General features: G+C 40.2%; 2 protein-coding genes across 6 annotated transcripts in view; one reads left to right on the forward strand and one right to left on the reverse strand.

Moving 5' to 3' along the window:
- mim (missing-in-metastasis) overlaps positions 1-23,041 on the reverse strand; it is a 162,444-nt gene that overhangs the window by 21,819 nt on the left and 117,584 nt on the right. For 4 of the 5 annotated variants that reach the window (XM_089738986.1, XM_089738985.1, XM_028174872.2 and 1 more), the window contains 10 exons: positions 22,643-22,746; positions 20,818-20,932; positions 20,004-20,098; positions 8,377-8,494; positions 5,776-5,967; positions 4,717-4,823; positions 3,807-3,903; positions 3,005-3,328; positions 1,796-1,921; positions 780-950 (listed from right to left, as the gene is read on the reverse strand). In XM_089738986.1, coding sequence (XP_089595112.1) covers positions 780-950; positions 1,796-1,921; positions 3,005-3,328; positions 3,807-3,903; positions 4,717-4,823; positions 5,776-5,967; positions 8,377-8,494; positions 20,004-20,098; positions 20,818-20,932; positions 22,643-22,746 — 1,449 coding nt within the window. The remainder of the gene's footprint in view (positions 1-779; positions 951-1,795; positions 1,922-3,004; positions 3,329-3,806; positions 3,904-4,716; positions 4,824-5,775; positions 5,968-8,376; positions 8,495-20,003; positions 20,099-20,817; positions 20,933-22,642; positions 22,747-23,041) is intronic. The other variant, XM_028174873.2, reaches the window with a different exon arrangement.
- On the forward strand, positions 12,992-18,470 carry LOC114243397 (uncharacterized). The gene is made up of 5 exons (XM_089739083.1): positions 12,992-13,128; positions 15,190-15,222; positions 17,063-17,255; positions 17,711-17,850; positions 18,331-18,470. Exons 1-5 carry the CDS (start codon positions 13,091-13,093, stop codon positions 18,410-18,412), a joined length of 486 nt encoding a protein of 161 aa, XP_089595209.1. The 5' UTR covers positions 12,992-13,090; the 3' UTR covers positions 18,413-18,470.

The raw sequence follows: 23,041 nt of genomic DNA on the forward strand, positions 1-23,041 counted from the left end.
AACAGTTTATTTTTTTGTTAAGATCATTTTTCTTTAATTTTTTAATAAAATTGCTAAAATGTTGTTTAAACGAAAAAGCCGTTCATCCCCTCGATAATATGATAACGTTATAGCGTCGTTGTCAAAGCAAAATCTGCTATGTGCACTTTTTAAGATTTTTACTTTTTGATCTTTTCGTATAGTTAACAGCTCTATCTACCGTATAAAAAAAAAGTTATGTGTCTATAGCTTTAATATTTATCTGTAGCTTTCATTTGATCATCATCATCATCATCATCATCAACAGCACACAGTCGTCCACTGCTGGACATAGGCCTCTCCTAACCCACACCACTGAGCCTGGTCTACGGCTCTCCTCATCCACTTCTTGTCGGCCACCGTTCGGAGGTCATCTCACCACTTCATTCACTTCATTTGTTTTACTTCTTAAAAATTCACCTTCATATAAAATTTTATACGAAAATGTTTTTAATCGTTAATTCAAAATAGAGTTTTTGCACATAGCAGATTTTGGTTTGACAGCGACGATATACGGTTATATCGCGTGAATCAAAGATGGCACATTGTGTTCGCTATATTCAGTGTATAAATATTCAGATAATACTAAATCCTAGTAGAAGGGAAGCAATTTATTTGAGCGAAAAATGCGACTAGGAGATTCACAAGAGAATGAGCAACGCTCTGTAACACAGAGTAATGCAAGTGGTGGGGGGTATGTGCACGCCGCGCCGCGCCCCGCCCCGCCCCGCCGCGCCCCGCCCCGCCGCGCCGCGCCTCACCTGCGCTGGTCCGCTGCGTGTCGGCGCTGTGCGAGCGCGCCGCGATGCCGCGCCGCAGCGCGAGCGGGCTGGTGTCGAGGCGCGGGTTGTTGTAGCCGCCCATTAGCTGCGACGGCTGCGCGTATATGCTGTTGCTCTGACCGTACTTCTTCTCTTGCTGCAGCTTAAAGCCTGAACCGTAAATAGTTACTTTAATTATTTTTTAAAAATCACTTCACACACGTCTTCGAATCACACACATTCACACATCACCAATTACACATTCATTCATTCATTCATTCACACATCATCAATCACACACATCTTCAAATATGACTCAGTTAAAATAACAAATAATAATCAATGTTTATACATTTATCATAATACCGGTTTTTTTGAGGCTTAGGAATGACTTGGTTCTTGTCGGCGCCTTAGGACAGTTTACAATCAACAAACAGGTGGCGGATCTGTATTTTCAACAAACCGTTGTATCTCATATAATTAGCGAGTCTCACCGGAATCAAATCTGGATTTCATTAGTTTCGAATTAATAAACAAAGTAGTTTGAGGAGTGTGATCATACGACTGTATAAACCTGGTATTATCCAGTAACTGCTGGTTGCGCAGCGTGCTGTAGGGCTCGACCAGAAGAATCAGAATCAATTACTGGTGGTAGGTGGTAGGACTTCTTGTGAGACCGCACGGGTAGGTACCACCACCCTGCCTATTTCTGCCGTGAAGCAGTAATGCGTTTCGGTTTGAAGGGCGGGGCAGCCGTTGTAACTATACTGAGACCTTAGACCTTACATCTCAAGGTGGGTGGCGCATTTACGTCATAGATGTCTATATGCTCCAGTGACCATTTAACACCAGGTGGGTTGTGAGATCTTCCACCCATTTAAGCAATAAAAAAAACCTTTAGTGTCATTCACGGACCAAGCCAAGCCGCTACCTACCCAAACACTCCCATAAAAGCCTCATTTGAAAACCGGTCATTGCTTAAGTCACAACTCGGAAGGTTCCGGTACAACACGTACCGGTCTGTCCGTAGTGAGATTCGCTGGTGGTCCGGAGCCCGAAGCTCGACAGCGAGTTGTCGCTGTGGCTCGGGGTCGAGGGCGTGGAGCCCTGCGGGGAGCCTCGGCCCTCCGTGAACATTGGACCTGCCGGGGCAATAACAGTTTGAGAAACAGACGCGCTTTTGAGTCTCCGACTTCATATCTCAAGGATGACGTCCAGACGATGTCTATGGACTATGGGCAGGGGGCCATAAGATCGTTTGCCCCTCGGTACAATAAGATGATAAAAACTTTTTTGACGTGACAACGTCTTATAATTCGATGGAGCCGACTGCACGCAAGAAAAAACATGATTCCTTGAGGCGTTCCATTTAAGGCTTGAAGTGCAAGCGAGAGCGCGCAACGAGCAAAAAAAGGGGTACAATCGGCCTCCGCGTTCGGCCGCGGTCGACATCTGTCTCTCCTACTTGAGTGAGCGATGCATCCGCGTGGACAGCTGCTATACAATAATACATTTACATGTTTCCGTCAAGTATGAAGTTCAGTGAAAAGTGAATGTGGTGTCAATTGTCCACACAAAATATTTATCAAACAAATAAAATTAAAATTTTCTTTTCAAAAATGAAACCATTCCATCAGTATTTTCTTATGACGTTGTCACGTTCAACTATCGTCAGTAAACCGACTTTACAGACAACCGATTTTTTTTATTGCCTGATAGGCAAACGAGCATACGGCCCACTTGATGGTCAGTGGTTACCGTCGCCCATGGACTTCAGCAATGCCAGGGGCAGAGCCAAGCCGCTGCCTACCGCTTACAACGGCTGCCGCAACCTTCAAACTGAAATGCATTACTGCTCCACGGCAGAAATAGGCAGAGTAGTGGTACCTATCTATCGCGGACTCACTAGAGGTCCTACCACCGGTAAATGTTCGTCTGTCTGTTTGTTCGTCTGTTGATCGAAAAACGACCATAATGACGCTTTAAGCTTAGATTCGTTTCCTCTTGCGCGACGGTAACCACTTACCATCAGGTGGGCCGTATGCTCGGCTGCCTGCTCGAGCAATAAAAAAAAACACTATACTTGAGACCTTAGAACTTATATCTCAAGGTGGGTGGCGCATTTACGTTGCAGATGTCTATGGGCTCCAGTAACCACTTAACACCAGGTTGGCTGTGATCTCGTCCAACCATCTAAGCAATAAAAAAACAACATGAAACCATACCAATATTAGCTTCCTTGAAGATATCCGAGTTGGAACCGGACATGCTTGTCTTCCTCGCGTGCGCTGAGTTCTCCACGTAAGTCATGATCCGGTGGCCGGTCTGTCCGTAGATTGGGTTCAGGTTCCCAGTGTTGCTGACGTTGACCGTCGACGAGACACCGGTCTTAGCCTGCTGGAACGTGCTGAGGGAGAGCGCGGTCTGGGCGGGCGAGGTCGTGGAGTTTAGCTGTTGGACGCTACGTCGCACCAGACCAGGCGAGGCAGGCGTGTGCTTCAACTCAGTCAGTTGCTTCACGGTCTCCGCCACGTTGGTGGGTTGCTGTGCTGTACGAATGTGAGAGGTTCCGTCAACGTAAGCTTAAAGGCGACCTCCTTAACGTCAGGGTCCGATCGCCAAGAAAACAATGACGAATATTTAAATTTGCCTTTTTTATGATTGAAAAATTACTGGTGGCCCGAAGGCCTTTCCAGTTTTACCAGGACAGTTGGGCGAGCAAAGGCTCAGCCAGGAGGGGTGGGATCGAAAAAAAAAACAAAATTTGCCTTGCAACAAAAGCTATGTGCGCAGGACAAACCAAGACAATTATGCTGAATTTGTACATGGTCCTTACAACTATACAACAAAAAAAAACACAATAACAATCTAACTTATAATGTAAGGAAATAATATTACTCACAATATACACTAACCTACATATTATAATATTATTTCATATTATAACAGAATGTAAGAGGAAAATATGCTTGGCCTAAAGGTCTCGTTACGAGGCCGTAAACTTTTCATACGAAAAAAACAACTTACCATGATTAGTTTCGCCGTCAGGTTGCAATAAGAAAGCCGGTGGCGGCGGAAGGTTGTCGGCGTCGGTCGGCCCCATCGGGGGGCTCTGGGTATTTGTCTAGAAACACAAGCAGTTACTTCGCTTTTGTTCCGCACACAGCTAGCCGAGGACTTGGGTCAGCGGTTCTCAACCATTAGATTCAACGTCAATTAAAAATACAATATTATTATCATTAAAACAACGACCAGGCGTTATTGCACGTCTGGAATACATACCGACGGGTTATTAAACTGTAACATCATTGAGCTATTTAGCGTAGTTCTAGTAGAGTTTTTGCAAACGATTGTTTATTTACTTCGTATTTCGAGGGGTGAAAGGCTGTTTGGCTTAAACGACATTTTTGCAACTTTTAAGAGCCATTCAAAGTTGAACATTTTTGGGAAAATATCATAACAAAAAAAATACATGTGTGCAATTCACACGTGGTAGAAGTGAAACCTTCAAAAATTTAAATACAATTATCCTAAATGTCTAAGTATTATGTAAAATTTTGTCATTAGTAAATAATTGTAAATCATCTTTTATAGTATGAGGTAGCGCCCTCTGTGAATTAATATTTTAACTTCACGTATAATCCTAAATTAAAATTCACACAAGAGGGCTCATACACACGTTAGTATTAAAGAAGCTCAAAGATGGCGCTGTATTAAAAAAACACTACACTGAGAACATCTAATGCGTTCCATCTCATTCTCTCGCCGGCTGAATCCTATACATTTATGTGTTTGCGTCTCTATGGACTTATTTTTTCGTTTCATCGAGTTTGAATCACAACGACTCTAAAGAGGTTTCACTTCAAACAAAAAAATATCAGCTATTTGAATGAAGTAAACTTAATTGTCGCGTCACGCTACGTCACGTTAGTCTCACCTGTCCATAGGCCGGTCGTTGAGGCCGAGATATGGAAGAGGACCGGCGCACTGGGGGCGGCGGCTTACCGAGCGAGCTGGAGGAACCACGCCTCGACCACACCGTCGCTGCGTGACGGAAACACCAGTCATATTTAAAACTTTTATTTTACTGGTGGTAGGACCTCTTGTAAGTCCCCACGGGCAAGTACCACCACCCCGCCTATTTCTGGGCAGGACGGTGGTACCTACCCGCGCAGACTCACAAGAGGTCCTACCACCATTAAATATAGCACTTTCATAGGTCTTGCAATATCCTGTAGGTACTGAAAAAGACATCGCTATACCTACCGTATGTAGTGACAACATCGGAAGCACTCTGCATTACAGAGGCCTTTGTACCAGTGTGCTTAGTGTGAGTTTTTTAATGTACTCGATAGCGAAAAAGTTAACTCAAATTTGTATGGAGTTGGAATAGGGCCCCAAGCGGCAATCGAAGGGAAGCTAAAAAACTCGCACTAAGCACACTGAACCCTTTACAATGAATATAAGGAACGGAAAAAAAAAACGTGTAAATTTGGCCGCAAAAAAAAAGCTTCTAAACACCTTCATGCAGCATCATTCGTGATAAAGACATAAAAATCTAAATCAGCTGCCTTTAAGAGAACTACAAACCTTGGAGCTTTGTTGATCACCATCAAAATCCATTCTTCGTGTGTCTCGGCGCACGCCTGATTTCGATATCCAACGCTGTCACTCCGATCGAAACTTACAAACGCGACCATCGCTAGTCGGTAATGTACTAGAAACTGTTGCATACCCGCATTCCGTAAACCTCTGCTGAGATCTTCTGCCAGAAGCTGTTTTTTTATTTTTATTTTTTAAATTGCATTGTTGGTGGTTAAACGAAAGATTCCGAGTAATTTTAATTTGCTTAATAATTACTGAATAATTTCAATCAATAATATAAATCTCGTCGTGGCAATAGAGGTGTTAATTGATATTTGATTAAAATGAACCTAATTCCGGAACTAAGAAATCTTTCGTTTAACCATGTCTAGGGGTGGTAGTGGTTTCTGACCTGTCATTGACAGGGGCCGCCGCTTGGGCACGGCCGGTTTCTTCCCGACGGTGGCGAAGGGGGGAGAGTCGCAGGCCGCGTCGAGCGACCTCACCGCCTCCTCGAGACTCCCGAGGGATATCGAAAAGCTCTCGCGCGCGGCCGCTACGGAAGCTTCGGTGGCGCGACGCAGCGTTACGATCTCAGAATCGACTGAGCAACGGAAAAATCATGCAAAGCTTTGTGTAAACGAAAAAAACAAAAACAACAAACTTTTGAAAGAATTTCACGGTTGATATATCTGTTTCAAAGTCAATTAGAAGGGACTTCATGATCCACACGCTTCAAATAAGGACTAGTCAGAATTTAATCTTGACGTTTCAAAAGGTAACGCATTACTGCTTCACAGAGTTTCCTTCTTTTGTTTACATTTCTATAATTTTCTCTAAAATAAACAGTGAAAGTTTCCTAGTGTAATACGCCCGTATAAGTTTAAAGACACTACTCATTTAATTTACATTTTACGAAATCATTGAACACGAGATAATTCATCCATATAAAATGAACAGTGAATATACATATTTTATATAAAAACCGTGAAATTGATTCAACGTTATAAAAAATAAACAAAAGGAAAACATTCAACAAGCAAAAGTGAACCTAAAAACAAGGGTATCAGCATCCCCTATGGATTGACGATCATTATTTTAAATTGGTTAGTTAATTTGAAAACAATACAAAAAGCATGGGGGTCATACGCTGTCTATTAAAATTATAAAGCAAGCTATTCAAGTAACGAGACTGAGTATTGAGTATGAAACGGATAGCTGCTTGAGTGACAATCATTAAAGCCGGATAACCGGTTCAATTTATTGCAAGAAATCACAAAACCGGTCCAAAAGGTTCATCATTATAATCAGCCTGTATCCCTCCACTGCTGGATGTAGGTCAATCCCATAGTCCGCCAAAAAGTTTATTATTCACAAACCTTCCCTTTTTTCTTGAAAAGATCAAGATAATCTTTGACACTGCTTGAACGAATCTAAATCTTAGTGTACGTAGTTTAGGGTCTAATTTCGTTCCTTTTATGAACACTAGTAAAATTTAATGTATTATTATATGTTATTTGTTGGTTGTAAATGAAAACAATCCAAGACCTTCGCCATTAGCCTTATCTATATATATAAAAATGAATTGCTTTTCGTTAGTCTCGCTAAAACTCGAGAACGGCTGAACCGATTTGCCTAATTTTGGTCTTGAATTATTTGTCGAAGTCCAGATAAGGTTTAAAAGGTAGATAAATATGAAAATTCTCGAAATTAAATAAAGTTTAGGTATTTTATTTATCGATTGAGGCACTACGAAGTCTGCCGGGTCAGCTAATAATAAAATAAAATGTGCAAGGGCTTTTTTTTCCAGCTTATGCTGATAGCCTTGAGAGGCTATATCGGCTCAAGCCGGGTGTGTTGCTAACACTGATCCTAGCAAGAGCATTGCTTCGTAGAATCTACCACCGGATCGGAAATGCGACCCAGTGAGAAGATCCGGCGAGAAACTCAAGGGCATTCTCCGTGTTAATAGTAGATTAAGCAGTGTAATTGTTTAGTTTTCCCCGTCAGTAAGTATCTACAGTCGGAACCGCTGCGCCACTTTGAGAAGACGGCACGACATGAGAACCTTCTTGTCGTGAACGCTGGAAACTACATACCCGATCCTGTAGACCGAATGGTAAACCGTCGACGTCGTCCAAAGCACGTCATCACGGATCCCCCTGATCCATTAACGGTGCTTTTAGGCACTACAAGCACCGGTCACCGTCCTCGGGCTCGACGAGCGAATTAACCCATAGACACAGCCCACTGAGTTTCTCGCCGGATCTTCTCAGTGGGTCGCGTTTCCGATCCGTTGGTAGATTCTGCGAAGCACTGCTCTTGCTAGAGCCAGTGTTAGCAGCTCTCCGGTTTGAGCCCCGTGAGCTCACCTACACACGCTAGGGTAAGCTGAAATAGCCTCTCAAGGCTATCAGCATAGGTAAAAAAAAGTTTAGTTTTTATTCCGAGTAGAATTACTTTCATAACATTATAAGTTAGATCTCGTTATCTATATATAATATATTTTATCCTACAGGATCCACATTAGGAACATTGTGTACTTAGCCATTTATCTTGATTAATCGTGCGCACAGATTTTTTACTTGTTTACTATTGTGTAACTTGTAATGTTTATTTTGTGTCTAATAAATAAATAATAATAAATAAATAAAATTGAAACGTTTACATCCTTGTTAAATGATTGTTCTACAAAAATCCCGTGTAAATTCTAAGCTAATATCGCGTATTATTTTATTCATAAAACCCGTACAAGTTCACGGTAAAACTGAATGAAAACAAAGTTTTTCCTGTTACGTTGATTTTAACAAACTTTAAGGAGGCGTTAGTTCAAAACTAGAACATCGAAAATGGACAAATACGTGTAAACAACTTAAACGCTTTTATTACTTAGGTATTAAAGCTCGATATTGAAAAACACGAAACTAAATTAAAATTATAAATCTACATTGGAAAACAAGACAGGACTGTTCATTCCAAAATCAACTTTATTTCAATACAATAGAGTCCTTACCGTCTGCGTGCTGAACTTGATGCTGAATAGTGAGGTCTTCGGCAGCGAAGGCTCCTTGACTTCCGTAGCCGCTTGACGACTCTAAAGACGATTCGCTAGCACTGCTCTCTGAACACACCTGGAATTCAGATATAATAAACCTTTAGCTATGATAAATTACTTTCATATCACTGGTTTTTAATACGCTATTATTAGCTTCAGACGTATGTATATGTTAGTATATAACAGAATCTTTGAACATGATTTTATCCCCTTTCAAAACGTCGGATTAACTCGAAATTTGGTATACTTATTAAGGACAATGGCTTGGTATCAGTAGTTATAAATATTAATTGAACAGATATGAGTAGAAGGGTTATTTTGATAATATCCTGAAAAGCACCGCACGCTTTTTTTACAATAAAATCATTTTTTATTACACTATTTTTAATTCGAATTTATTAAAAAAAATACTTATTTTTAGTTGGATTTTTTATAAAAGCGTATTTTGTTCGTTTTTTTAAACTATTATTTATTTTTTTCCTACCTAAGCTGATGGCCTTGAAAGGCCATTTCAGCGTAACCATAACAAGTAAGCAAGTTCGCGGAAATCAAACCTGACGACATTGCTAGCACTTAACCCTAACAAGAGCAGTGCTTCGCCGAGTCTACCACCAGACCGGAAACGCGACCCACTGAGAAGATCCGGCGAGAAACTCAGTGGGCTATGTTTATGGGTTAATTTACTCGCCGAGCCCTTCGTCGCAAGCGACGGGTTCGTCAAGAACGATGACTGGTGCTTGAGGTACATAAAAGCACCGTTAGTGGATCGGGAGGATCCGAAATGACGTGTTTTGGGCGACGTCGACTGTTCACTATCACTGGAGGGGGTAATGTTTCGACATCGCCCCCACAAGACAAAAACCACATTGCGCCCAAAAAAAACCGCACTATTAAAGAAATACTATTGTATTGTTGCATTATTTTCAAAATCAACTACCCTACCCAGAAATTATGTGATCTTAAGCTTTATTAGGATTCGCGAAATTAAAAAATATCAGTTGACCCGTCCACGTGAAGCTGGCTATCAGCAAATTTACTGGTGTAAGGACCTCTTGTGAGTTCGCGCGGGTAGGTACCACCACCCCGCCTATTGCTGCCGTGAAGCAGTAACGCGTTTCTGTTTGAAGGGTGGGGCAGCCGTTGTAACTATACTGAGACCTTAGAACCCATATCTCAAGGCGGGTGGCGGCATTTACGTTGTAAATGTCTTAGATTCCAGTAACCACTTAACACCAGGTGGGCTATTAGCTCGTCCATCCATCTAAGCAATAAAACGAAAACAGTTAACTGCATGAATTTTTGCTGACGTATTTTGGACTTTTTTTTTTTATTTAAAATAATATCGCCGTCAGACCTCACTTCAAAAGAAATAGAAAGACGAATAGCCAATGCATGGAAAAGGTACTGGAATCTAAAAGAAGTGATGAAAAACAATGAAACAAGCATGACCATTAAAAGGAAACTCTTCAACACCTGCATCCTCCCTGTCCTTACATACGGATGTCAAACATGGGCCCTAACAATGGCACATGCTGGAAAATTAGAAGTTTGTCAAAACGCTATAGAGAGGAGCATGACGGGGAAAAGATTATCAGACAAAATAAGAACATCAACAATTAAAAAACAAACTCAATTAAAGGATGTCTCAGTTACAATAAGGAAACTTAAATGGAAGTGGACGGGGCATACTATAAGAGGACAGGAGAAATGGTCTAAAACTATAATGTACTGGTATCCGAGAGACAGAAAAAGAAACCGAGGTAGACCATTTAGGAGATGGGTGGACGACATTAAGGCAGTTGCGGGAAGCACATGGACCAGAACAGCTGAAAATAGAAGCTTATGGAGGCAGTTGGAGGAGGCCTATGTCTATAATAGACAAACAGACAATAACTAATAATAACATAGGCAAAAAAAAAAAAAAACAAGCTTGAAAAAAAAAAAAAAATTTAATTAATATTAATACCACTTGTATATGTAAAAAAAAATGTATTTGTCTGAATAAAGGCTTTATTATTATTATTATTTTGGACTTAACTGCATGGCTCAAAGGAAAATCGGCACAATTTACTATATGGCATGTGAACTCAATTTTAAAACAATTAACATGTGTATGAGATAATAATTATTGTTGCCGATCTCATGTATTACATACACATACATAATACAAAACGGAACAATGGCTTGTGATGTGATTACTGTTGCCTTCTTATTGTTTTTATTACGAATTTGTGTGTGCGTGTACCACGACCGAATGGATTTGATCATTTCTGTTCAATATTATTAAATCGAACAAAATGATGATGAAGACTTTTTTGTTTTTTTTTGTGTGTTTTTATTCATTTATTTATTTATTACACTTCATGTAAAATTAACATTGGCGGACTTAATGCCTATGGCATTCTCTACCAGTCAACCAAAGGTAGTGCAGAGTAAATAGTGGTAGGTGCAATGAAATTTATATTAAATTACAAATATGTACATACACAAAAGATATATACATATATACAGTGTTTTAGTGGTTATTGGAGCCGGTCGATCGGCACTCATTTTGAGATATTATTATGTTATCAAAAGTCTTAGTTCTATAGTACAACGGCTCTACCGCGCTCATAGCTGGAAGGCATTATTTACTGCGTCACGGCAGAAACCGACAGGGTCCAGTGTGCTTAGTGCGAGTTTTTTAACGTTTTCGATGGTGTAAAAGTTAACTCTAATTTGTATGCAGTTGGAACAGCGCCCCTAGCGGCAAACGTAGGCAAACGTTTGATAAAATTGGAAAGGCCCGCAAAATTATAATTTGCATAATTACTGGTGGTAGGACCTCTTGTGAGTCCGCGCGAACTTATATCGCGGGCCGCCAGGTTTCTTTTCTTCTTCTTTTTTATTGATGCACAAAACCACGGAATAGATAAATAAGGTTGGAATGGTAATGTAGGCGGGGCAAGCGTGCCACAGTTATGATTGTACAAACATAACTCGACCGATTCTTTCATTCACCGCGTTTAGTGCGCTTCGGACTACTTTAGCCAACAGATCTCCGCTTTATAGTGCCGTGTTGTGCAATTATAACTTGTAAAACAAAAAATCAGACCTCAAGTATAGAGCGAGGAGGTATATCTTTCGATCGGTAAGTCGAAATTACCATTTAATTACAATATTATTTGTCTAAAACATAAAAATATACTGAGCATTATGAAATTCCAAATATTAACAATATTATTGCAGCAAGTTATAAATAGCATACATTGCGCGATGTGTACTCGCCCAATGAACGCAATGACCAAGTCAGCTTCCAATGTACTACATGCATTGCGTTCTCTACACTTCAATCTTTGAAATTTCGGCCTTTGCCCTGATTGGCCGTGCAGTTTGTCGATAGTGAGGTGACCATGTGGTGAAATAAAATCATCGACAGAATTCTCGACTATATTTACATTTGACATGGATAATTTTTGCATTATTTTATATTTAATTAATGACACCTAGTATATTCTTAGTGAGACGTATTTTGAGTAAAATAAATATGTATTATTATTATTGAATTATTATCATTGAATTAAAGTGAAGGTATAATATAAAGGGACATGTAGACCTCTCATTTACGGGTATTTACTATATTGTCTAAGACGTATTAAAATCTAAGTAAAATGCTATTTGACTTATGCAGTAAATAAAAAATTTTAGGTTTCCTAAAGAACCTAACGCCAGGGAACAATGGATTGACGTGACAGGTAGAGGAAACTGGAGACAAAGACGAGTACTATTTGCTCTAAACATTTTACTGAAAATGATTTTACCATAAAAAAAATCAGAATACACTTAGTTTTGAAAAATTCATTCGCAATTAATAGCAAGCGCCAACTGCTTAACAAATACGTTTTATTCCAGCGACAGTGACTATTTGTAATTAATAATAGTAAAATAGTTTTTTTTTCAATATTTATTTCATGTTTCATTTTCTCCATTCATTCATCAGATAATTTATGGATAAAGAATATCGATTTTATCAAGCACTAGCGTGTATGAACATTTTTATTGCCTTTTTGCGTGTGTGAGTGTGTATGCCTACGGGTGTTTTGTGCTAGTTTGCGAACGAATATCTGTCCTGAGATTTATGTGTGGGTGTTTTTGTTGTGTGCGAAATACTTGTAATCACAGTGTGTGTATGTGTAGAAATTAAAATAGTGGGGATGAAGCGGCGACACTGGTTCTAATACAAAATTAGAGCAAAGGCCTTTCCAACCTTATTTATCTATTCCGTGCACAAAACAAATTACAACCATAGAAATTATTAGTTTCAATATTTAACATAACAATATGTTTTTTATACATACACACACACGCTCACACACACAAACCGCACGCGCACACACTCACACACATATGTAAGTAACTATCTAATTAAATTTAAATTAATAATAATAATTAATTAATTTAAATTAAATTAATCCCTCAATCATAAAAAAAGAGCAACTAAAATTAATTTCAAGTATCAAGACTCGCATCTTGACTGCATCTCGATACTACCAGTTCTACGGTCGATATAATAAAAGCGTCGATAATTATTTTCACGGCGCATAACGCTCCGTGTGGCTGAATACGTACGTACAGTCAGTTGTTTTGCTATCGCTTCGAGAGATTTACGTTCGAACTTAACGTTGTATTGAACATGGCCTCGAACGCTGATAAGCTGCTTTGGATTTTACTGTGAGTATTTATTTACTGATAGTTTTCACGGTACCTATCTCCTAATCGAATTAAAGATGAAATACAACAGAGTCTAGTAAGCATCGTTCGACGGTTCTTCAATATTATGTTTCCTAACAAAATTATATGTAGGTGAATTAAACTGAACTAGTGGTCCCGCAGTAGTCGAGATTCCACTATAATTAATTGAAATTATAAGTTTAAACATTATTATGGTTCTACTATCAAACACTATTATATTTCGATAATATTATCAAAGTATTCGCCAAAACTGCACTATAGATCAATAATGTTAATGACAAACATTATTAATCTGTTTTCAATTCGACCACAGACTTTAAAAAATAACAAAAGTTTCCCAATTGACAGTAAACAAAGAGTATATTTTTATGTATGTGTTGTGTCAAATACATGGTAGTGTGCGTAATGTTTTCTTTAATGATTTAATGTATCTTTTATGCATTATTTTAAAAAAAAATAGCATTGTGCACTCCTCCTCTATATTCTCTATAAGCGTGGAAAATTTCATACTCCTCGGTCCGCGCAATTTTCGTAGAGAGGGATACAAAGTTTTTGCTTCACGTATTAATATATAGATTGATAAAGCTCAATGCATTAAATATACATTTTAGATCGATACATTAAATCGGTTCAAATAAATTTATCGGTCAACCTATTTTATTATTACGCGAACATTCACAGAAGTAACCGTACGCGAATTCTCCACACTCCATAACGTTTGTTTTTTTTCTGTTCCTCTTATTATAATAGGCGTTTACTATAATTAGATTAGCATATGGATTCTCGTTTTATGACTTCTATAATATATTATGCTTTAGATTACTCATTCTGCATTAATAAATGACAATGAAATGAAATCAAAATAATTAATGAAAAAAGAGATGACAAAAAAAGAGATAGCGCGAGAAAGGGAGTGTGTGAAAGAGACAGCGTCAAAGAGAGAGAGAGAGAGAGAGAGAAAGAGAACTTAAACTTTATTTCACACCAAAAGACAATTAACATTTACAAGCAGTCAAAGTTAATAATAGTTAGGTAAGAAAAGGAGAAAACAATGAAAAGAAAAATCCTAGACATCGAAGAAGATTGAGTGAGGCGACATGTAATAAAAGTAGGTGTCAATTAGTCATAAAATAAGTTAAAATAATAGAGACGATTTGGTATGAGAACCCTCGCCCGGCGAATCTAGGTAGGAATCCGAGGTCGCGAGAATGGGTAGGAAAAACAAAAAAAAACAAAAAAGAACAATTAAACTATAATAGGGAATGTTTTGTTGCGGGCTGTATGAGCCGATTGCTGATGACACAGAAAACGTGCTTTGTGCTGCAATGCGGTTTATTTGTATGTGTATACGCCTGATATTTTATGAGTATAGTAAGCACGTCCGCTTGCGGTGAAAAGTAAAAAAGGAAGAGACTGACATCAACAATGTTGCCAGTCATATAATCTTATTTTCCATATAAAATGTTGGAGTTGCCAACAGGGAATCAGTTATATTTCACGATAATTGGTTAAGTATGGCTCGGCTAATCAATAGTTATGTACAACCCACAATATCACCCGCCCAATGCTGACTATAACACCAGTCAGAGAAGAGACGAGGCGTAGTACAATTCAGTATTGACAGACAGATTTTGGTCCATCGGTCAGCACCACCAATATATTTTTTTCCCGAACCAATCACGCACTCTGACGTGAAGGATGGATCTACCAATGTCCTATCACCAGTAAACCAGTCTATGGGCAAACAAAGACTGACCATTAACTAAAGCTTTATATCAAACTAGCTGACCCGGCAGACTTCTTAGTGCCTCAATCGATAAATAAAAGACACATCAAGGGGACACATTAAAGGAAAAACAAAATTGTTTGTTTTTATATAATTCCGAGCTTTTTTATATTTTCTCACCTTTTAAACCTTCCCTGGACTTCCACGAATAATTCAAGACCAAAATTAGCCAAATCGGTCCAGCCGTTCTCGAGTTTTAGCGAGACTAACGAACAGCAATTCATTTTTATATATAAGAGATGAAACCATTTCAGGTTCGCGGGCGTTCTTTCTTACGGCACGCAATGGTGAGTAAAATCCATTATTATTATGCACTAGCGACCCGCCCTCGCTTCGCTTCGGAAACATTAAATTTTGATTATTGATAGGCGAAGCCCGCCATGTTGCGCGCGGTACGACTATTACTGCAGGAGACGCCGCGGGGCGAAGCTAGTCTAAAAAAAGTTGCCTATGTTACTCCTTATATCATCAGCTACTTATTAGTAAAAATCTCATCAGAATCGGTCCAGCCGTTTCAGAGATTAACCGGAACAAACAGACAGACAGACAAAATTGTAAAAAATGTTATTTTGGTGTATGTACCGTATATATTATATTCATATGCATGTAGTAAAAAGCGGTTATTTCAATACTAGAAACAGACACTAATTTTATTTATATGTATAGATTAGTAATGGACTTGCAATGTCCTGTGCAATCCGACATCGCGTGTCACACAACCTATCTATTTTTTACAGCCTAATTGAAGGTAGACAGTCAATGTCGGTCATGGACATCAACAAAACCAAGGGTCACAGCCAAGTCGCTACCATTTCCTGACATCGTACCGAACAAAGACATTCTAGTCTATAGGGAATTCACACAATACTAAATAAACCGTGAATACATGTCATAAATTCGTCAATACATTTTTTTTTATTGCTTGGATGGATGGACGAGCTCACAGCCCTCGCGGTGTTAAGTGATTACTGGAGCCCATGGACATCTACGACGTAAATGCGCCACCCACCTTGGGATATAAGTTCTCAAGTATAGTTACAACGGCTGCCCCACCCTTCAAAAGGAAACGCATTGCTGCTTCACGGCAGAAATAGGCAGGGTGGTGGTACCTACCCGTGCGGACTCACAAGAGGTCCTACCACCGGTAAAACAGTATTTCGACGTTGATACTGTAATAAAATACTATTGATATTGTAATGAACTAAAAAAACATTTTTAGATTTTTCACAAGTTACATTATTGTTCAACGTATGTAAGTTATCTTCACGATTTCTTCAAGGTCCGTTTATAAAACTTATAAAAACATAACTAATCAATTAAAAACATCGATATTTAACTATAACTTCATTCTACTAAAACATTCAGACTTCATAAAAAAGTATCTAATGAATAAAAATTGTGTTTTTGTTTGTTCGTTTTCTATCCCTTCGGTCTGTAGGGTATTGGCGGTTGTTGGCACTCTTCCTGCTGGTCCTCCTTCTTGCGTCGATAATCCTCAATGCTGAGGGTCGTGGCCTCCTCTAATAACTTCCTCCTAGGTTATCCTGCGCCACTGGTGGTAGGACCTCTTGTGAGTCTGCGCGTGTAGGTACCATCACCCTGCCTATTACTGCGACACAGTAATGCGTTTCGGTTTGAAGGGTGGGGCAGGCGTTGTAACTATACTCGAGACATTAGAACTTATATCTCAAGGTGGGTGGCGCATTTACGTTGTAGATGTCTATGGGCTCCAGTAACCACTTAACATCAGGTGGGCTGTGAACTCGTCCACCCATCGAGAAATAAAAAAATAACTGCCTATTCTCGGTGGTGTGGATACCAATGTTGCCCAGATATGCTCCACCCTCAACACTTCGATCCACGTTACTATCCTGCTAGTGAGGTCCATAAATACCACCACCCTGCCTATTTGTGGCGCGAAGTAGTCGTCTGTTTCTATGTAAAGGGTGGGGCAACCGTCGTAGAGTGCTATTGTAACTTCGACCTTATATATAAAGCTCGATGGCGGAAATTGTGTTGTGATATCTATTGGCAATCACTACGCACCGAATGCGCTGTACGCACATCGGGTTTCTCTCGTATATCGACATATTTTGATTAAATTAATAAAACACCTATCTACCACAGCCCTATGCACGAAATGACGGACGCAAAAGCTGCTTACAAATCCGGCGAAATACCGGACAGCTCCATGCCTATAACGTTGGATAATATCAAAGCAAAACTCAAGGAGTCCGGCATCTTTGACTGGCAAGATACGAGCTTAAACGATAGAGAGCGAAAGGAGTTAAGTAAACTCTTTGATGCAGTGGAAATTATGGTGAGATTTTTGTTAGTTTTGCACACTTTTCCATCCACCAAACTGGGCTTATGTGATTACCGAAAACAATGAGGATTTCATCAGCCAACTTGAAATAAGATGTCGCAGTTTCAATTGTAATGTTGCTGTCTGGCCTATAATAGGCGAGGCGATAGTACCCATCCGGGCGGGCTTACAAGTCGCCCTAACACCAACAATTACACATCGGTTTAAGTCATCTGTGAGAGCACGTGTTAGGCGTGTTAACACGTTCAGCCGACCAGTGACTTAACCGAGTTAGCTGAAATTTGCGAAGCAGTTGGAACAGCGCCCCTAGCGGCAAACCTAGGCGAAGGTTCTAACTCCATACAAATTTGCGTTAACTTTTACGCTATCGAGAACTTTAAAAAACTCGCACTAAGCACACAGATCGACTCTATCGACGACGTATTCACCTAAAAAATCGAATGTTACAGACTACATCTCGCAATCGACAGCCTCCGAACGTGCAAAACATGTTCTCTACCCTGCGTCTCGTCGAGAGAGTCGTTAAGAAGCAACTCAAAGAGGGACAGATATCCGAATCTTTAGCCGGGAAATTCCAATGGGAGAAACTGTGAGTAATTCAACTGTTATTTTGAGGGGTTTTTTTTTATTGCCCTTGTAGACAGACGAGCATACGGCCCACCTGATGGTGAGTGGTTACCGTCGCCGACGGACTTCAGCAATGCCAGGGGCAGAGCCAAGCCGCTGCCTACCGCAATAGAGATGGAGGCTATACCCTCACGTTTCGACATGGGAATCAGCGCTGTGATTTTTTTTCTACCTAAGCTGGTAAGCTTAGAATGCTATGCCACCGTAACCTGATGAGTAAGTGAGAGCTCACGGGGCTCTAACCAGAAGACGCTGCTAACACTAGCCCTAGCAAGAGCAGTGCTTCGCAGAATCTAAGGCCAGATCGGAGACGCGACCCACTGAGAAGATCCGGCAAGAAACTCAGTGGGCTGTATCTGCCTCTTAAATTCTGCTCACGTGAGCTCATTTGGCACTGAATTTGTACTCAATCGATCCTGATTACATTCTTTAATGCTTCCAGATCTACACGTCAAAGGCGAGAGAGACCGCTGTACCATTTAGATAAATTCGCCAACGTCAGAATGTATAAGAACATTTCTTGAAACTTAAAATCATTATTTCATATTAATTAAATTTAATATTTTGTAATCTCCGTCCAAAGCATTTCTTTTACTTTTGATAGCTCTAGCACTAATCGATTAGTGATGTTCTAGCACGTTATCGATTCGATTTATTATAACAATCGAATACTCTAATCGAAATTATTTAGCCACATTTTGGTATTTTTCTTTCCTTAACAAAATATCTACGATACTCTTTTTGGTTCAAATATTAATACACTGACTTTCACGGCAGATTTTCTGAGTGGGTCACGTTTCCGATCCGATGGTAGATTTTGCGAAGCAATGCTCTTGCTAGGGCTAGTGTTAGCAAATTCTCTCAGGTTGAGCCCCGTGAGCTCACCTACCAATTAGTGAGTACCTAGAATAGTCCCCTAGGCTAGCAGCAAATAGGGAGGGGAAAACCTTAAAACACCGATATAAATATTTATCCAGCTGATGAGCACGTCAAAATATATAAAAAAATGCATTTTTTGTTAATGATTGTCAGATAACAATCATGGTAATTCATTAGGGTACTGTGAGATATCAAATCATATCCTAAACGCATTCGACACCTGTCATTCTGAAATGTAGCTATCTCGCTCTTGACTCAACTTCCTTCTTATCTTTTTGCTAAGTGTTCGGTTAAGTGGGCGCTCGTATTAAATGATGCTTATTGATTAATTAAGTGTTTTAATCCATACTAGTGGTCCGGCAGTAGTCGGAATTTCACTATAATTAATTGAAATTATAAGTTTGAACGTTATTATGGTTCTATTGTCAAAGACTATTATTATGTCAAAGACTTCTATAATCACAGATTTCACCAAGACCACACCATAGACAAATAAGCAATATTAACCTTTTCTCAATTTGATCACAGACTAACAGAGCAACAAAAGTTTGACAATAAACATGGAGTATTCATATGCGTGGGTGTCAAATACACGGTAGTGTGTGTAACGTTTTTTTATTGATTTAATGTATTATTAATGCATAATTTAAAAAAAAAATACCATTCGGCACCCCTTCTTTATAAGTGTGGGAAATTTCATACTCCTCCGTCCGTGAAATTTTCGTAAAAAGGGGTACAAAGTTTTTGCTTCACGTATTAAAATATAGATAATAATAAGAAAATTGCTTACGTCAAAGGTAATACATAATGATTGGATAAATTTTTTTGTATGATAAACACAATTTATTTTCTCGCAAAAAAATATGTAATTACTGGTGGCAGGACGCCTTGTGGGTCCGCTCGTGTGTGTGTGTGTTTTTTTTTTATTGCTTGAATGGGTGGACGAGCTCACAGCCCACCTGATGTTAAGTGGTTACTGGAGCCCATAAACATCTACAACGTAAATGCGCCACCCATCTTGAGATATAAGGTCTCAGTCTAGCTACAACGGCTGCTCCGCCCTTCAAGCCGAAACGCATTACTGCTTCACGGCAGAAATAGGCAGGGTGGTGGTAACTACCCGTGCGGACTCACAAGAGGTCCTACACCCAGTATAAAAACCAGTGCAGCAGTGAAGCAACCGCTGCAGTGCAAACCTTGAGACATCGACTTCATGTCTCAAGGTGGGGCACGTACCTTCTCCTGGTGCGGCTGCTCGCTGAGGGCGTGGGCGCGGGAGGCGGCCAGCGAAGCCAGCTCCGACATGTTCACGTACACTGCTTGCGGCATCTCTGTACACGGAATGATCACCACGCTACATTCTAGCTCACTGACATTGACAATGTTCATTAGAGAATAAAAACCGTTCGAGAAGTCGTCGTGGCCTAAGGGATAAGACGTCCGGTGCGTTCGCATGTAGCGATGCAACGGTGTTTGAATCCCGCAGGCGGGTACCAATTTTTCTGATGAAATACGTACTCAACAAATGTTCACGAATGACTTCCACGGTGAAGGAATAATAATATCGAGTAATAAAAAAAAAACGCAAAATTATAATTTGCGTAATTAGTGATGGTAGGACCTCTTGTGAGTCCGCATGGGTAGGCACCACCGGGTAGGTACCTATTCCTGCCGTGAAGCAGTAATGCGTTTCGGTTTGAAGGGTGGGGCAGCTGTTGTAACTATACTGAAACCACAGAACTTATATCTCAAAATGGGTGGCGGCATTTACGTTGTACACGTCCATGGACTCCAGCAACCACTTAACACCAGGTGGGCTGTGAGCTCGTCCACCCATCTAAGCAATAAAAAAAACCTAAGCGACCCAACCCAAAACTTCAATTTGAAAATAAAGAAAAAACGCAACACCCTGTATATATGCAGTAAGCAATAGAGACTTCAAAATCCTTATACACCAGATGTTCTCTATCGAAGAGGTTTCAGGGCGCTCTTAAGTCGGACCGCTAGCTGTGCTATGGCTGAAGGTCATCAGATAGAGTTAGATAGAGACCCTTAGTGAGGTGCGGCGGTAGCGACGAAGGCTTGTTGTGCTTGAAGTCCTGCTGCGGAGAGTTCGCGTTGATCAGCTTCACCGGCACGCTGGGTCGCTCCAAGGACGAACATCTCTGAACAATAAAAAAAGAAAAGATTGTTTTATGATTAAAAGATACAGGTGGCCCGAAGGTCTTTCCAGTTTCACCAGGACAGGTGGGCGAGCAAAGGCTCAACCAGAAGAGATGGGATTTGCTAACAGCTGCCCGAGCGCCTCCGAAGGAGACCTAACAACTCAAGAGCAACTGCTTCGCGAATTAATCTACTAAAGGATCGGAATCGCGACCCGCTGACAAGATTCGGCGAGAAACTCAGCGAGCTGATTCATGGGTTAGGTTGCACGTCGACCTCTTTGTCGAGTTCGACGAGTACGGTTACCGGGGTCCCTAAGCCTGCTCCTAGTATTAGAGCTGAAGGCGTCTAATGCAACGGTTATTGGATCTGATGGATCCGTAAGGACGTGTCTAGGGCGTCGACGATGACTGGCTCCTGCGTGATCAGGATTCTATTGAAGTATGACGTATACGTTAATTTTAAGTTGATTAAAACATATAATACGACTAAGTGCACTCACATTTCGGCACCGTCTTTTATTTATTGCTAAAATGGATGGCCGAGCTCAAGGTCCATTTGGAGTTAAGTGGTCACCGGAGCCCATAGACATCCAACACCCATTCCGTTTTAATGTAAAACTTATGGCAAAGTTGTAAAACTAATGCCAAATCCCTGGTAAGAGATAACACAGCATACCGACCACACAAAGAGGTAAATTAATTATAAATAAATAACTCGAACAAAACACGCATGATCATCTGGCACAAATCTAAGATTCCAAGTCTTATGGAAACCAGAGACTGCCGAACATACTTATATTTTAAATATATACATATATATATATATTTTATTGCTTAGATGGGTGGACGACCTCACAGCCCACCTGGTGTTAAATGGTTACTGGAGTGGTTACTGGAGCCCATAGACATCTACAACGTAAATGCGCCACCCACCTTGAGATATAAATTCCAAGGTCTCAGTATAGTTACAACGGCTACCCCACCCTTCGAACCGAAACGCATTACTGCTTCACGGCGGAAATAGGCGGGGTGGTGGTATCTACCCGTGCGGACTCCCAAGGGGTCCTACCACCAGTATTACGCAAATTATAATTTTGCGGGTTTCATTTTTATCACACGATGTTATTCCTTCACCGTGGAAGTCAATCGTGAACATTTGTTGAGTACGTATTTCATTAGAAAAATTGGTACCCGCCTGCGGGATTCGAACACCGGTGCATCGCTACATACGAATGCACCGGACGTGTTATCCTTTAGGCCACGACGACTTCGATATATAGACATTAAACACCCAGACAGAGAGCAAACAAATATGTTCATCACGCGAATGTTTTCCCCGATGCGGGAATCGAACCCACGACCCTCGGCGCTACAGCCAGGGCCGCTAACCACTGCATCACCGACTCAGTCATGTGGATATGGAGGATATGGATAAAATATATCGACGCTTGAAAGGCAAACGTGACTAAGCGACAATAACTGCTTTGTACAAAAATGATACGCAATAACCATATTCGATGCGCAAAAAATATATATTTCTAGGTCTATTGAAATCATTTCAATCCTACAGCTAGATTCATTAAAATAGATTTTTTTTCAGGTATTTCTACTTTAAATTAGTATACTGTAAAGTTCACGCATTGTCGCTTAGCCACGTTTGCCTTTCAAGCGTCGATATGGTCAAAAGACAAAGAGTATGGGTACACTCACAGTGGGCAACGGTGGGCGAGCGTAAATACCGCCTTCCCTCTGCTCGGCGTCCGTCGCGAAAGTGTGTACGCTGAGAGCGGGACGAGGATGGTTCCTTTCGTAGGCTGAAACAAATTTGTTTATCCAAATCCAAACATTTTTTTTTATTTATTGATGCACAAAACAAATTACAATCATTAAAGTACATATTAGCTAAATCGTACAAGTAGTACCTAGATCTAATCTGGATTGCAATCTAAATAGTATGTGCACTCAGCAAAACCATATTAATGTGCAAAGCTTTAGCTATTGAAAACACAATTGAAATTACAAATATTGATAACTAGCCATTGTTAAATAGGATATCCTTCACACATTTGACAAATCCCCTGAGTCTAGGTTCAAAGGTATCAAGGTTAC

This window comes from Bombyx mandarina, chromosome 28 (genome assembly GCF_030267445.1).
Source record: "Bombyx mandarina strain Sakado chromosome 28, ASM3026744v2".
NCBI classification, from domain to species: Eukaryota; Metazoa; Arthropoda; class Insecta; order Lepidoptera; family Bombycidae; genus Bombyx; species Bombyx mandarina.